At 32.8% G+C, this 16,333-nt stretch overlaps 1 protein-coding gene across 4 annotated transcripts in view; it reads left to right on the forward strand.

Annotated features, from left to right (window-relative positions):
• Nucleotides 1–5,832: 5,832 nt before the first annotated feature.
• The window catches only part of LOC149773296 (protein turtle homolog B-like), a 73,052-nt gene continuing 62,551 nt past the window's right edge, over nucleotides 5,833–16,333 (forward strand). For 2 of the 4 annotated variants that reach the window (XM_089946491.1, XM_089946494.1), the window contains exon 1: nucleotides 6,045–6,190. In XM_089946491.1, the coding sequence (XP_089802617.1) occupies nucleotides 6,136–6,190 (55 nt within the window). In that variant the 5' untranslated portion in view covers nucleotides 6,045–6,135. The other 2 variants (XM_089946492.1, XM_089946493.1) reach the window with 2 other exon arrangements.

The raw sequence follows: 16,333 nt of genomic DNA on the forward strand, positions 1-16,333 counted from the left end.
ATCATGATTAATCTACTACTGAGGGTGATGAAATTATGGACTTACTTATGGTTATGTGATTATTATCCATGGGTGAATAAAGTTTGGAATTTAGCAGTTGGGGGGGGGGGGGGTGACCTCGAAATACTATGTTTTAATGTTGTCCTGTCCAACAGACAGTAAAAGCAAGGGTACTAGGTAGGTGTCGAAATGTCCAACAGACAGTAAAAGCAAGGGTAATAGGTGTCGAAATGTAGTTTTGTGTTCGATAGGTCATAACCACGCCGTGTGTATGGCACGGTGCAACCTCCCAGTTTAGTTCTTAGATTTTTAATTAGAAAGATTATAATTTTAATAAATGCGATTGGAATCATCAATATAAATGGCTATAAATGTGAAAAACTATGACATAAGGTTGCCGTTGTGTTAATGAATTCTGCTGGATACACGCTGATTGTATACGACGGTGTGGCACTGTTTAAATGTGGCATTTCTTCGATAGATATGAGGGGAAATATTTCTTTTTGCAAGCAGCATGGTGGAGAAGGACTACGTTTCTCGTGCTGGTATGAAGAAACAAAACTTCATAAGGCACAACTCAGAAGGGAAGAACAAAAGATAATTGATAATTACTAATTAAAAATAAATTGAACTTTTAGTTACTCTTTTCACCTTTTCAGACAATGATAAAAAGTAATAAAAATATAAAATTATTGATAATTATTAAATATTTTTTTTACTTTGTATAATGCCAGCTCAAGCAACTATATTAACCCACGAGGAAATTGAGGATATACGAAGACAGCTAGGATTAGTTAATGGTTCTGAATTAGCACAACGTTACGAGGTTGGTATAAAAAGCGTGTATAAAATTTGGAATAATTATCAGAGTAAACAATGGAGTCATGATCATCCAGTGGTCAAAACAACACTAAAGAACGTGACAGATGGTGGAGAACATTAATAAAAGCTACAGTTTGATCAGTTGTATGGAGAAAAATCACAGTATTTTCAGGAATCAGAATATAAAATAAAGCTTTAAGAAATTTAACGATGAAACGTATACATTTAACGAGGAAAAGAAGTTTCAGGAGGTAAACCAATCAAGTAGCATAGAAGACTGTCAAGCAAGTTTAGCAAAACTTAACAAAAAGAACTACGGTACGTCTTATCGATGAGGAAGAGATTTAATGAGGAGCAAATAATTTATAAAATAGATTTTAAGAATCGACCGAAGAATCTCAATGATGAAAAATACAACTTTGTGCATGAATGAAGTGTTTCAAACTAAAATTACTTGAAATAAAGAAAAGCATGCCACAAGATACATCATCTAATACATAATGAACACTGATAAAATCGATATCAATTAAGGTTATCATCTGTTGCATAATGAACACTGAGATAATCGATATCAATTAAGGTTATCATCTGTTGCATAATGAACACTGAGATAATCGATATCAATTAAGGTTATCATCTGTTGCATAATGAACACTGATAAAATCGATATCAATTAAGGTCATCATCTGTTACATAATGAACACTGAGATAATCGATATCAATTAAGGTTATCATCTGTTGCATAATGAACACTGAGATAATCGATATCAATTAAGGTTATCATCTGTTGCATAATGAACACTGAGATAATCGATATCAATTAAGGTTATCATCTGTTGCGTAATGAACACTGAGATAATCGATATCAATTAAGGTTATCATCTGTTGCATAATGAACATGAGAAAATCGATATCAGTTAAAGTTATCATCTGTTACATAGTGAACACGAGAAAATCAATAACAATTAAAGTTATCATCTGTTGCATAATGATTACTGAGAAAATTGATAGCAATTAAAGTTATCATCTATTGCATAATGAACACTGAGAAAATTGATATCAATTAAAGTTATCATCTATTACATAATGAACACCGAGAAAATTGATATCAAAGTTATCATATTTTGCACAATGAGCACTGAGAAAATGGATCCGATGCTCGATTAGATAACAATTAAAGTTTTCTATTACATAATGAACACTGAGAGAATCGATCTGATGCTCGATGAGATAACAATCAATTAATACTATCATCTATTACATAATGAACACAGAGAATCAATCTGATGTTCGATGAGATAACAAAATTGTATGAAAAATAAAACTTTCTTCTTCCAAATCTTACTGTGAGCTACATAGTAGAACAGTTTGATAAGATATTGCATTTTAAATAATTGAAACATAAAGTTATCAAAGAAATTGAATCATCTTATGCCCAAGACTAACATAGACTTGAAAGAATTAGTTACACTTAATTGTGTTGTTGACGTGATCCCAGTTCAAGATAAACAACAATAAGAAGAAATAATAGAGTATTTATGGGTTTGGTGGTCCATAATTAGTTAATGACTTAAATCGCTGGGGAAAAAACCCACAAAAAAATTGAGATTGAGAGGAGATTCGGGACTGTAGTGTAACCAAGCCGTAAAAAGAAAAAATACAGGATAAAATTAGTAATTTTTTTTCTTTTCTTCATACAATTACGCAAATTTTTGGGCATAATAAATTGGTTATTTATCACCGTTAGACCCCTAATTGTGTGTCTTGGTGTGTTATACTTATCCCAATTGGACAATATGGCACTGCATTCCGCTGTCCGTTAGCGCCGAGCCATCATTGGCATCCGAATACAATTTTGTAATCCTCCACAAACTACTTTCCAACGCTGTCATTAGTGTAACAAGTCTACTCATTTTCGTACTGAGTTTCCTCAATAATAGCTTTACACCTGCAGAAACTGCTCTGGGACAGCACTAAGAGCTATTCCTATATAGGGGCTCCTCCATCCGCTATCGCAGTAGCTATTCCAGTGACACCAATCCTCTCCGTGGCCTCTGAAGCTATGCCACATGCTACGTCGATTCTCCCACTGGCACGTTTGTATCGTTGAAATATTCACTGGCAGTGGTCAATTTCACCATGCAATTGTGTCTCTGCGTCGTTGGTCTTGGTACGTCAATATTGCTGGGGGTCATCCATCATTAAACGTGAAAGAGTTCAATGCAGTAAACATAGTCTGTCTGCACTAGATTATTATCAACTGATCTTAACTCAGAATATTTGGGGTTTAAATAGGTTATTATTGTCTAAATCTTCCCCGTGAAAAACTCTTCCCGGTTGTGGTTTCTTTCTCTTGGGATCTACTAATGTTTGACTCATCCTTCCCTGCGTTCTTTTACTAATTCACCAACATGATTCATGCATTTGGCTGAATACTCCAAAAACTTAATAACAATTTATGTTACACTATATAATGAAAGTGATAAATACCATTTTCAGATTTAAATTCGATTAAATTTTTAAAGTATGTTTCATCCCATATAACACTTCCAAATGCAACTATGCGAGGTATTCCCTGATCAAAGTCTGTTCGCAATTGATTAATTGTCTCAGTGACTGGCACTACACTGCCACTTACATCACCAATAGTTTTTACTGCCGAATTAAGATCGCGAAGTAGCCCGGCAAGTTGGTCACTGATTGTCTTTTCATCCCGAATAACTCCAGTGGTGTTTGTCAGTTTGTTTATTTTCGCAACGGCAGTCTACAACGGATCTCAAAACATTTGTATCAGATGGTTTTTTCTTCTCCAACGCTGTTAATTTCACGTTAATATCGGCAAGTTTTATTGCAGCAGCTGCTGGTTTTCCAAACATATTAATGGTAAATTCGGTTGCCACATGTAATATTCACAGCTTGACAAGTCACTTATCGACGGCTGTCCACAAGTGACAATAATCCTGCTTGTGAGTGAATTTATTCCTATCTTGGCTAAATCTAACTCAGTTCGAACCCCTTCCAGCTGAGTGCGCACATTATCGTCTGCTGTGTGTAATGTAGTTCATTTTGTGGCAATATTGACAAGTTTCAATGGAATCAGCTAGGTTTTTTTTTTTATTCAGTTCTAAACAAATCAAAAGTGGCTTTGTTAATTTTACGAAACTTACCATGCATCTTGGTAAATAACTTTACATGTTCATAAAATCCTTCTTGTAATAATTTGGGACTCCGTTTTGGACAGCCTACTGCCCAATTCACATGTGCTTATCTTTATGACGTCGACTTATTTTTTGTCGGCGCGTCCTGAACGCCGTCTGGATCATGCACATAAACTTGTATTCCTGGTGATAGTGCTTCAAGACAATGAATCGCCGGCGACTTGCTGATAAATTTTATAAACAAATACGCATACTCCAAATTATATATATATATATATATATATATATATATATATATAGTGAACACTTGAAGTTCAAAACGAGCTGATCATATTCCTAATTAATTGTTACACAACTGAGCATTACAGCTAACAGAGTGACTCATTCTAACATATATTCATTTCAACGGAATTTTCTTTTTGAACTTTTTATTGGCTTCTTTGATATTTTTCACTATTCATTTTTTTCCTTGGTGCACTTCTGTGAAATATTGTTGGCAATTTGTGATTTATTCCGCATCTTGAAACATGCATTATCCCTGAGTCAAACAGCTCTGCTTTAATTCTACCAGAATATAGTCTCTGTATATATTTTGTTTACTATAGTACAATATCCACTACTAAAAAAGTTTGTTTTTTATTGATTGATCTTTCTTTTCATACTTGTTGCATAAATGACTCGTTTACCCTCCCCCCCAAAAAAAAATTTAAAAAAAAAAAAAATGGGCTTCTTTGGGGATGACTTCAAACGACACACCCTATGTTTTGTCATGACCTTTTCCAGACTCTTTGTTTGTTGGATTCCACCATTCGATAATCCTTGCCTGTGGCTAATCGAAGACCCAGAAGACCCAGTTGTTCAACTTTCAACCGATCTTTATGACATTTCATTATAATGTAGCGTGTGCCACTTTGTGACAGTAATTCTGCAGGACTCGTGGTACTAATAGTACAGAAGAATGGGAACTAGTCTAGAAATGGGTGAAGATCCAATATATTATATCTGTGTATTGCTAGCTAGGATTCGTTGATGCTAAAAGTAAGATTATAGTTTTAAAAAATCTTTATTTGTAACTTGAAAAAATACACATTGTTTTATTGATGGAATTTTAGTCCCTTTAAAGACGAGTTTGAAAGACTCATTACTGAAAAGAGTACCCGACTCTTTGGTGCAGAATTAAAAACACGTTTTAAACACATGCACATCCTGAAAATGTCGTGACTCATATGTTTTCTGTACGCAAATGCTGTCATCAAGAATGTGTCCATACTGATAATATAGGTTTATTCATGGAAATTCAGGAATTTTTTTTTTTTTTTTTTTTTTTTTGTTTGTTTTAATATCACGGTGTTTGTACAAGTGTACTATGGGAGATGAATTTGTACCGTAAATCCTATATGCTCAATTGGGATATAACCTCCATGATATGGCTGGAAACTCGGATGAAGAAATTTCATACTGGACATGCTTTAAAAAAATTAAAACTGTAGAAAACTTACAAAAATGTCATTACATAAGTATTGTGCAATTAAAAAATACCATCACAAGTATTATGCTTATTTTGTAGTATTCATTTAAGATAATAATAAAATAATTAAAATCAACTTAATGTTAAAATCTGACAGTGTACAATTTCACAGCAATAATTATACGAGGTGGCATAATTCAACATTAATTCCCAAATTTAGCGTCCATGAATTTACCGTGTTGGATAGTATTAGACGGGTTTTCGTTTCACTTTCATTATGAACAAAAGACCTCAACTCACTCCATGCAGTAAAGCGCGTGCTCAGAAGTTAGCATTCCGGGAATAAAGCCGAGATTAATCCGGTTGTTTCACAAGATAGGATATGATGATTTCGACATCGGCTTCTGTATTCGATTTACAGGGTGTTTGGAAGGCACAGACTTAATATAATATATGATATAATGTGTCTATTGTTAGAAATATAGCCCAATAAAGGAAGCAGTCTTTAATATATGAACCCCACCAAAGGAAAACAAAAACCTCAAAAGCTACTCTTGAAGTTATGAATCTTGCTTTACCAGCGCCATCTGGTGAGTAGTTGAATGAAAGACTCAGGATGATATGGCTAGTGAGAGGGAATCGAAAATGCTAACAATCATGTCATCTCACATATAGGTGAATTATATCATGGACGGCAGTTTTAATTTATTTATATTTGTTTGTCTGGCAGTTCCATCGTATGGTAAGTTGAATTGGGGCATTCCGAGATGTAATGACTCTGTAAGACAGAACTTCACTTCCTAATTCGCCAAGTAAACATGATGCGCGCGCATACTGTTTGGTAGCGCTTGCTAACTACCGTTCAGAGTTACGAAGGGGGCAGGGGACAGTTTTTATGCACACATTTAATGTTACATATACCTGCCTAATATAAAAATTCATATAAAAAAAAATGAAATACATGAGTTAGGTCAAAAAGGTCATTAATTTTGGATAGGTTTAATAAAGCTAACACATAAGAATATTATTCACTTGATCTGACAAGTCAATGGAAATTCATAGAATAAAAAGTTGACGCACCCCACCCCAAAATGTATACATGCATTTTTAATGTCCGAAGGCAATTTTTGAGAACACATGGTGCTCATAGTGCATACACAAGCCCTTTTCATGAGTGATAATTTTGAAGATTTTTTTTATTTACTTAATAGTTTGATGCTATTCAAAATAGTTGTCATCCAATCAGTTTTTGAACCAACGTGTCAACTGCTATAAGTCGCTAGCTCTGCTTCCTAGCCGATTATTGGTATTTCACTGGCAACATACTGTGCAGTGACTACAGGACTCACGGTACTAATTCAAGTCCAATAGCAAACACATGGAGACACTATCATATTCAAAATTCAATAACTTAAAATTTCTGGGTGCTGATGATGAGACCAATTTTTTAATTCTCCATGCACATCTAACCTTGGTGCAAGCTTATGTGTGCAGAACACCATATGAGCTGCGGCATTTTGTTTATTTACATGTGCATGAAACATGTTATTGATTCTGCACTAAATGAATCAGAGTCAAGCCTGTAAAAATACTAAAATTGCATCAGTAGAAATTTGTCTATATTTTTTTTAATTACATATAGGATAAGCTCTCAAAAGATATTTTTACTAAAATTTTAATTTTCATTATTAACTAATTATGGACCACCAAACCCGTAAATACTCTATTATTTCTTCACCCATTTCTAGACTGGTTCACAGTTCTTCCATATAATTAGTACCGTGTGTCCTACAAGAGGTGTATAAAGCCTAAGTTCATTTTCAAGAACAACACAAGCCGGAAAGACCAAATTTACAAATATGTCCATATCTTTAACTATTACAAAATAATAGCTCAAAAAGACATACCATAGCCTTAAGTTAAGAAATTTGCCTGGGGCCAATATGCGCAACTGTCTCCTGTCACCTAAGAGCACTTACAACAAGAAGTAGGTCTCCTTTTTATTTCTGACTGCAGAAAAAAGAGATCTAACTGTTGGTCTGTAAGAGTCACTAAGTGCTTTAAAGTGGCACTAATTAGTTATCATTGCACTTAAATAAGAAAATACAATAAAAATTCATGCTAATCACTTTTAATAACCATATTATTTTAAGCGATATGAACGACATGGAAATTTCACAGAAGATGACCTTGAAGGTTTATGTTGTGCGATTTACCTTTCATGGATTTCAATACAAGTGATTTAAAACAAAAAGGAAACCCATTTTCTTTTATCTTTACATTAACAAACAAACAAGATTTTAAAAAAATTAAGACAATTTTTTAAAGAAAATCAATTAGCCAGTTTATGCATGTGTTAAGAAATTACTTTGTCAAAATTGACATATATTTAATAAGAAGGTGGCGAAACCTATTCATCATTTATTATCCCCTGTAGGTATCCTAAACCTTGCAAGTATATAATTTTAAATGAATTCACATTGTTTGAATTGGTATGATATATATCAATTGTATATTCAAAAATGTGGTATTTTATAAAACAATATTCTTGTTAAATGAGCAATAATTCATTAAATTAATTATTTATTATTTAAAACAACAATGAACATTCTCAGAATGCATTCTTAATTATTGATGACCATGATAAGTACCCATAATCATAATGATCAAAAGTAGTAAAAAATTTGTTAATGGAGAATCTTATGAACAATTTAAAATTTAGTGAAAAAATGCCTCAGAAATTGGTGTCAAGTGAGAAAAAATAAGATATGTTTGTTGTAATAAACGGTGAGGAAAATATCACCAGTAATCTGTCTGGAAAGTGGGCCAGTCACCATGGTGACCACGCATAGATGACAATATGTTGAAAACTTACAAGACTAAGTTTTTTCATAAAATATATGAAAATAAGCATAACAAAGTGTATAGAGACTATCTGTTTTGTGCTGAAAAGACACGCCTTAACCACCCCCCAGATGCTGTGATCACTTAGCACATATACATTAGAACTCTGGGAAAATAAGACAAAATACAAAAATCACATCAGCTGGTGCTGCAGCTTACCTTTTATTCTTGAACACGGGAAGTTCATCACAACTGTAGAATATCAAGGCCTATACAACCCAACAAATTCTTCTCACCACATGGTAACTCAAAGGCTAATTCGGATCCCCAATCAAATTAAAATTAGATCACCAATGTCCTACTTGAAGGACAGCGGAGATCTGATTTTAATCACATTGTTTGGACCACTTACATCAGATCAAAACCCGCAACAATCTGGCTTATAAGATAAAACTTCAAGAACAATGCTGCAGCAGATACATATGAAAAATTTAAAAACGATTTTTGAGGATTCCATAGACTTTACAATAAATGTGCAATAGTATCAGAAAGAAAAGGATGATGTTCCTGTCTTGGGTTTAACACCATTTCTTGGTACAAGATAGGCTATGCATGACGGCTAGTATAACTGGTGGAGGAAGAACCTGGGAAAAGAACCAAAGATACTTGCAAGCTTTCTCACAGATACATACCCACATAGACAAATGTTAAGGTGAGATAAAGATAAAAATTATTTAATAAATTGGAGACCAATATCTCTTCTTAATACTACCTGCAAAGTCACCTCAGCATGTATTGCAAATAGGATTTTAAAACATTATTATTTTACTAAATTAATGATGATCAACTGGTTTTATGGCTGGTAGATCTATTTGTGAAAATATAAGAGCAGTATACAATGTAATATTTTACACTGAAAAGTATAACATACCAGGTATGCTACTTCAGACTGACTACAAAAATGCTTTTGGTTCTGTCGAATTGGAAGTTTTATTTAAAGTACTAAATTTGTTATACTTCAACAATTCAATTATAAAATCAATTCAAACTTTTTATCACCATATAAAATTGTGTCACTTTTAATTGACACATCTCATCTTGGTTTCATATATATAGAGGATGCATATAAGGTGATCCCCTTTCATCTTATTTATATTTATTCTGTGCAGAGATACTGTCATTAATGATTAAAAGAATAAACATATAAATTGTATTAATATAGATGAAAATGAATTTATAATATCTCAGTATGATACAGCATTGTTTTTGGATAGATCTGAATAAACTCATAAAAATACAATGCACACATTAAAATTCTATGCAAAGACATCAGGTGTTAATGTAAACATAGAGAAAACTAGAATAATAAGGATAGGAAGCATGAAAAATATAAATAGCCATTTGTGTATAGAATATAATTTATGTTGGATATATGATAGTTTCACAATATTAGGCATTATCTTCTCTACTGAATTAAGTCTCATGATAATCGTAATTATGATAGTAAATTAAATGACATCAAAACACTACTAACTCAGTGATCAAAGAGAGTCCTTACCCCCATATGATAATTATTGTGATAAAATCACTTGCTTTATCAAAATTAAATCACATATTAATAAGTTTACCAAATCCTCCAAAACAGTTCACTGAAATTAAAATATTTTAATTTACAAGCACTTTGCTTCATTTAACATCAGGGACTAAAGTCAAAACCCTACAAGTGATGGGTGGTAGTCCACAACAAGCATTATTTGATTTTAACAGCCAGTTATACTTATATTACATGTACTTAGAGTCTACAGTCATGTTACTTATAGCACTTAATAGGTCTGTGAGTAGAATGAGTATAATGTGTTACTACTAATAGTAGGCAACAGTGGAGCAACACGTTATACTCACATGCCTCTTAAGTGGCAAAATGATACTAAATGTATATTAACAGGTTTGTTTGCTTTAATATGTGTTTCATTCATTATAAAAAAAGTTTATGCAGTCGTTTAACAAATTCCTATAATTTTGTGTTATTACTTTTTAAAGTTTCAGCAACTGCAATAATTATCCTATATTACATGTATACTGTGTTAATTTTTATGTAAATCAGTTGAATGGCTTAATTGCAATCAAGCTTAACCCATCATAACTAGTTTGTTCAAACTACTATCTGCAAACCATTTTAGATGCTGGCGAGCAATGCTGATAGGAATTTATTTTCAACATTGAAGCATATTAGAGTGCCACCCATTTGCATACAATCTGTAATTTGCAAACCTTGTAATATACATAAATAACTGTCTTCTTTGTCATTACAGGTGAATGATAGAATAACTCGTACATTCTCAGTACATAATACTTGACGATCCATCATCACATCAGTTTATTACTTCTAAATAGTGATTTGACTAGTTAAAAATCCAGGTTCTTCCCAAGGATAGAAAATATACTACTGGTCAATACTTGAATAAGTATGTAAATTTAACATTTTAGGAAATGAATGGGTTATCCTCTTTGGACACTAACATCTGTCATATGTATGGTATTTGTATAGGCAAGGGACATCACACCTGATGGCTTATAATTCGTGGACAGAATGAGGGCTTGCAAACTTACTAACATGAATTACCAATATGGGGTTAGAATGTTCCTACTCCATGCTGATAATCACATGCTACTGTCTTTTCCCTTACAAGGACTTAATACAATTTTAAATATGTTTGATAAAGATAGAAACCCTAAGTTCAAATATTAAACTAATAGGAAAATATCAAGTTATGTCATGTATATAGTACAACATAAAATAATCCTACTAACAACAGAGTAACTAATACATTTATGTGCCAACGATAATGCTATTTTTACACCATTTTAAATAGAATAACAGTAGCACAGCGATTGTCTGTATGTGCATTCCACCAGGTAATTTTGTATTAATACCGTTTGCAAATATGTTGTTAAATTCATCCTTCCCACCTACAGTCCATGTTACTAACTCAATTCTATTCTAATTTAATATTTCACTTTAACACAGACTTGATTTCATGCATCTAGATAGCAAGTATGTTCACAGCTGACTATAAAGTAGCTATATGCACAAGTAAACTCTGTGAGAGGAATCAGGGCCATGGACAGTGTAGGACAACTTATGACAAAATTAGGGCCATGGACAGGGTAGGACAACTATGACAAAATTAGGGCCCCATGATGCAGAGGGTAGGACAACTAGGACAAACTTAGGGCCATGGACAGTGTAGGATAAGTAGAACAAAATTAGGGCCATGGACAGGGTAGGATAAATATAACAAAATTAGGGCCATGGACAGGGTAGGATAAATATAACAAAATTAGGGCCATGGACAGGGTAGGATAACTAGGACAAAATTAGGGCCATGGACAATGTAGGATGACTAGAACAAAATTAGGGCCATGGACAGGGTAGGATAACTAGGACAAAATTAGGGCCATGGACAGGGTAGGATAACTAGGACAAAATTAGGGCCATGGACAGGGTAGGATGACTAGAACAAAATTAGGGTCATGGACAGGGTAGGATAACTAGGACAAAATTAGGGCCATGGACAGTGTAGGATGACTAGAACAAAATTAGGGCCATGGACAGGGTAGGATAACTAGGACAAAATTAGGGTAGGACAAAATTAGGGCCATGGACAGGGTAGGACAAAATTAGGGTCATGGACAGGGTAGGACAAAATTAGGGTCATGGACAGGGTAGGACAAAATTAGGGCCATGGACAGGGTAGGATAACTAGGACAAAATTAGGGCCATGGACAGGGTAGGATAACTAGGACAAAATTAGGACCATGGACAGGGTAGGATAACTAGGACAAAATTAGAACATGGACAGGGTAGGACAACTAGAACAAAATTGGATGGGGGGGGGGCCACAACAGTCAGTTAATATTCTTCACCAATAGAAACTATACAAACTTATTTTTCAGACTTTTCAATGGTCATACGATTTGGCAGGGCAAAACTAACATGATTATTAACAAAGCTATCAATATTTGTGTGTTTTATTTCCTTTCTAAATTATATTTATATAAATAATACTCTATTTGTCTAATGATAAGCTGGATATTTTTAAGGTATCATAACCACATATGAACACACACATATGAAATTTGGGAAAGTTGTACATGTGACATGCTTTTAAATAAATTTATATGACAGGCCCCCTGAGCTTATCATAAGAGAAATAATGTACTAAGTGGCAGTTTATGATACATACAGGACAGTATTCTTACATTAATCATACTGGTTATTTAAGCATGGACAAAATGAACTCATTACTTTCTATGGGATACTCTTACAACTTAAAATAAGTTAATGAAAGAAGTAATATCAACAAGTTTAGTAAAACTGAGTAAACAAATTATTTCCCTAGAACACAGACAGCAAAAAATCAAAAGACGGTATTATGAATTAAGTCCCAAATAATCCTAAATGTTCTAATTCAAGTCCAAAAGTATAGAATGTTCCAAATGAATTCCAGTAATCTGTAATGTCCAGATGTACCAAAAATCTTGAAGTATCAGAGTGATATAATCCAGAATGTCTTTGAATGAATTTACAAAATGTCCAAAGTAGTGTTTTAGTCCAAAAAGTCAGTGAGCATTTTGTAATTTTAATGAATAATTTAAATAAATCATTCTCCTCAAATTTTATCAAAACACAGCTAAAATGTCTGACCATACATTTCCAAAACCTGATATAAAACAGGAATGAAGACTTTGTTTACCATATTGATTATATACAGACAGTCAATTGACCTATGATGCAACAGAAGGTCTTGTGTGTTGGTCATTTCAAATGGAAAAATCCATCAAATTCATAAACAAGGTTAGTTAAACAAGATTGGCATGAAATAAAAGTTGTCTATAATAAAAGTTGACAAGCGAGATTTTCTTTTCTGACATTTATTTTAGATCAAACACTTGTTAGGTATCAATATCTGTAAGTCCCAAAAGGGATTTTTCCATTAGCTAGAAAGCAGAAAAATGACCACTGCAAAAGACACAACAATAATTTAACAGTGAATAAATGACTGAGATATACTCTTATTATGTCAACTTTTAAAATGGTATATTCAACTAAAATTTAACTTTATTGATTGATTGATTGTATTTTTATGGTGCATCAGCATAATTAGGCTATTTAGCACCATACAAAAGGTTATTTGTATGATCAAAACCAAATAGTTGAAAGTAAAATGATAAGATAATACGGGTAATATATCAAGCTTCCTTGTCAATGGGGAATGGACATGATGTATGTCAATAAAGACATGAAAAGTTATTGAAAAGTGTACACTTCATGGCTGTAATATCCATATGTACAAAGGACAATTAAGTTTCATAATAAACTTGAGTTTGAGTCATTTTAAAATTTATCCTACTGACAGTATTTTCTAGTCGTAAAACTAATATTTGTTAAAGCTTAATATACATACATACATACATACATACATATATATATATATATATATATATATATATATATATATATATATATATATATATATATATATATATATTCGTCAAATTATTATATGCTCATTTTTTTCTCCGTTAACTTTGCATTGTCAGAATCATTCAGTATTTTACAATATTGAACTCGCCCGCACTTAACATTGCACTCATAAAGGAACTACCTTCTATTATAAACAAACAATGGATGCAGATGCCAGTGCTTTTGATTTGTAAACAAATCATGTACACTCACGCAGTAGGCGATTTTAAGTTTTGGTTGATTAAATTTGTTTCTGAATGAACTAAAGCAGTTGCTTCATGGACTGCCATATGCAAACTGCTTTGCTACATTCCACGTTAACTTTTTTGATACAGTGGTTTGGATTTAGGTGGGTGATAGATGCCAGATTTCATATTATTGATGGGTATCTACAAATAACATGCAAGTTACAAGGAATAAACTACCTTCTTTAGCTGGTAATAAGAATGGCAAAAAATATACTTACAGTTTTATATCCTGAATTCCTCAAAATGTACTTTCTTAGTTCTGCAAATCCGAATTACATGAGCCATGTCATTGGTTCTCAATCTTGATTACACATTTCGAAATTGTACTGTAATTTTGATGACAAGCCCAATTACATCCTCCTTACTGCACTCAAAATGAAATAAACATTAAATTCCATAGCGTCTTTTTTATAATTGCAATTGAAAGACTTCATATTTTTTCCACATTATGATTTCAAACATTCAATGACAGAACAGAAACTCACTTGCAGATGTCAACATGCTTGTCCCTCACTACTTCAATCCAATGTATTTCATGTAGAATTGGCACAGATAAATGCAGTCTATAATCATGAAATTTTGTAGAATCAACAAAAATACAAAAAATTCTATTCATTCCAGATCAAATGGAAAAATTGTTGCACTGTGCATTCATTCAAAATATGACTCCAAATTTTGATTTTAAGTAGACCAAAACACCATTTTCTTTTGAAAGTTATGTCTAGCGTGTGACTAAATTCAAATTTACTGGGAAGAATTGTGTGCACATTAATAATGTTTTTGTTTGAAGATGAATCTGCGCTTGTGTATTTAGTTTGCAATATGGCATAAATTCAGTTACTTTGTTTCTTGTAGTGTATTTTGTTTATATAATTAAACCATAGGTAAAATAAGAAATTTAGCAGGTCATGCAGTATTTCCATCCCAAAAACTTGTTCATATTTTCCGATACAAATGCAGTAACCTATAAATACAGTTAAGTGTACATTATGTAAACTGCACACTATATAGTTGGATGCAGCAACCTATAAATAAATATATATATATATAGTTATGTATTTATTGCCTATATTATGTGATTGCTTTGGTCATTTTTTAGGGTTGAGGCCTGTAACCTGACTATTAACATCCTGTTGGTGCAAACAACATATTACAGAGTTTATACTTGTTTTTGATTGTAATTTACATATTAAGAAAATTATTACTTGCAGATTTGCCTGGTGTTTTATATAGCCTTGATTCTGACTTTAGAATTTGTTAAAAACAAATTTTCTTTACAGTTTGATGGAAAATTCAAAAATTGTCTTAGTTTTTATATAAGTGTTGCTTACTTAAGAATTAGTTATGTTATATCTTAACATCTGTCTTTGTAGAACCAAGTTTGTTCAGTTGAGAAGATTTTTTAAATTTATTTGTATTATTCATTGGAATTACTGTACAAGGTGTTGTAAGACATTAAGGCTAAATACATATTTTCACATTATTGTGATTCATTCAAGGATATTTGGATTATATTATTGTGAAACATCAAAATTGTTATCATATCAACAGTGTTCCAGGTTACTGGCACATCAACACATACAAGTTGGTAATTCATTTTGAACACTGCTGGAATTCATTCGAAATACTCTATACTTTGGACTTGTGGTAGAACTCTCAGGACTATTTGGGTTTTAATTCACAATAGTTCTTTTTAAATATTGACTTTTTATTCTATGGAAATAAATTATTTGTGGGATTTTACAAAACTTGTTGGTTTTCACAATTTTGTTTGTGTTTGTGTGTGATTTAGATTTTTAATGTAGCTTTAATAAATTTTCAGTCATATCACTATCATGTCTTCAGTGTGACAGTTTATAGTGATGTCTGGCACTGGGGCATCATGCCGCAGACATGTAGCATGGTGTCCCACCCAGTCACATTATCCTGACACCATGCCAACCAGTCCTAATACTAACCTCTTAATGCTGAGCACCAAGCGAGGCAGCTGTTATACCTGTTTTGTAAGTCTTTGGTTTGACTCGCTGGGATTCAAACCCACAACCTTCCACATCCAAGGTGGATGCTCTAACCACTAGGCCACCAGAGTGGTTCATATTTTTGTTACTTAGTTTAAGATTGTAGGGTCATAATAAACAAATATATATATATATGTGTGTGTGTGTGTGTGTGTGTGTGTGTGTGTGTGTGTGTCTTTCATTGTCTACTTTCACTATTATCATCTTCACTAATTTCCTTGATGGTCTGACTAATAGATTCTGTATCC

The sequence above is a fragment of the Sinohyriopsis cumingii genome, unplaced genomic scaffold (genome assembly GCF_028554795.1).
Source record: "Sinohyriopsis cumingii isolate HCF-2022 unplaced genomic scaffold, ASM2855479v2 utg000695l, whole genome shotgun sequence".
Taxonomy (NCBI): domain Eukaryota; kingdom Metazoa; phylum Mollusca; class Bivalvia; order Unionida; family Unionidae; genus Sinohyriopsis; species Sinohyriopsis cumingii.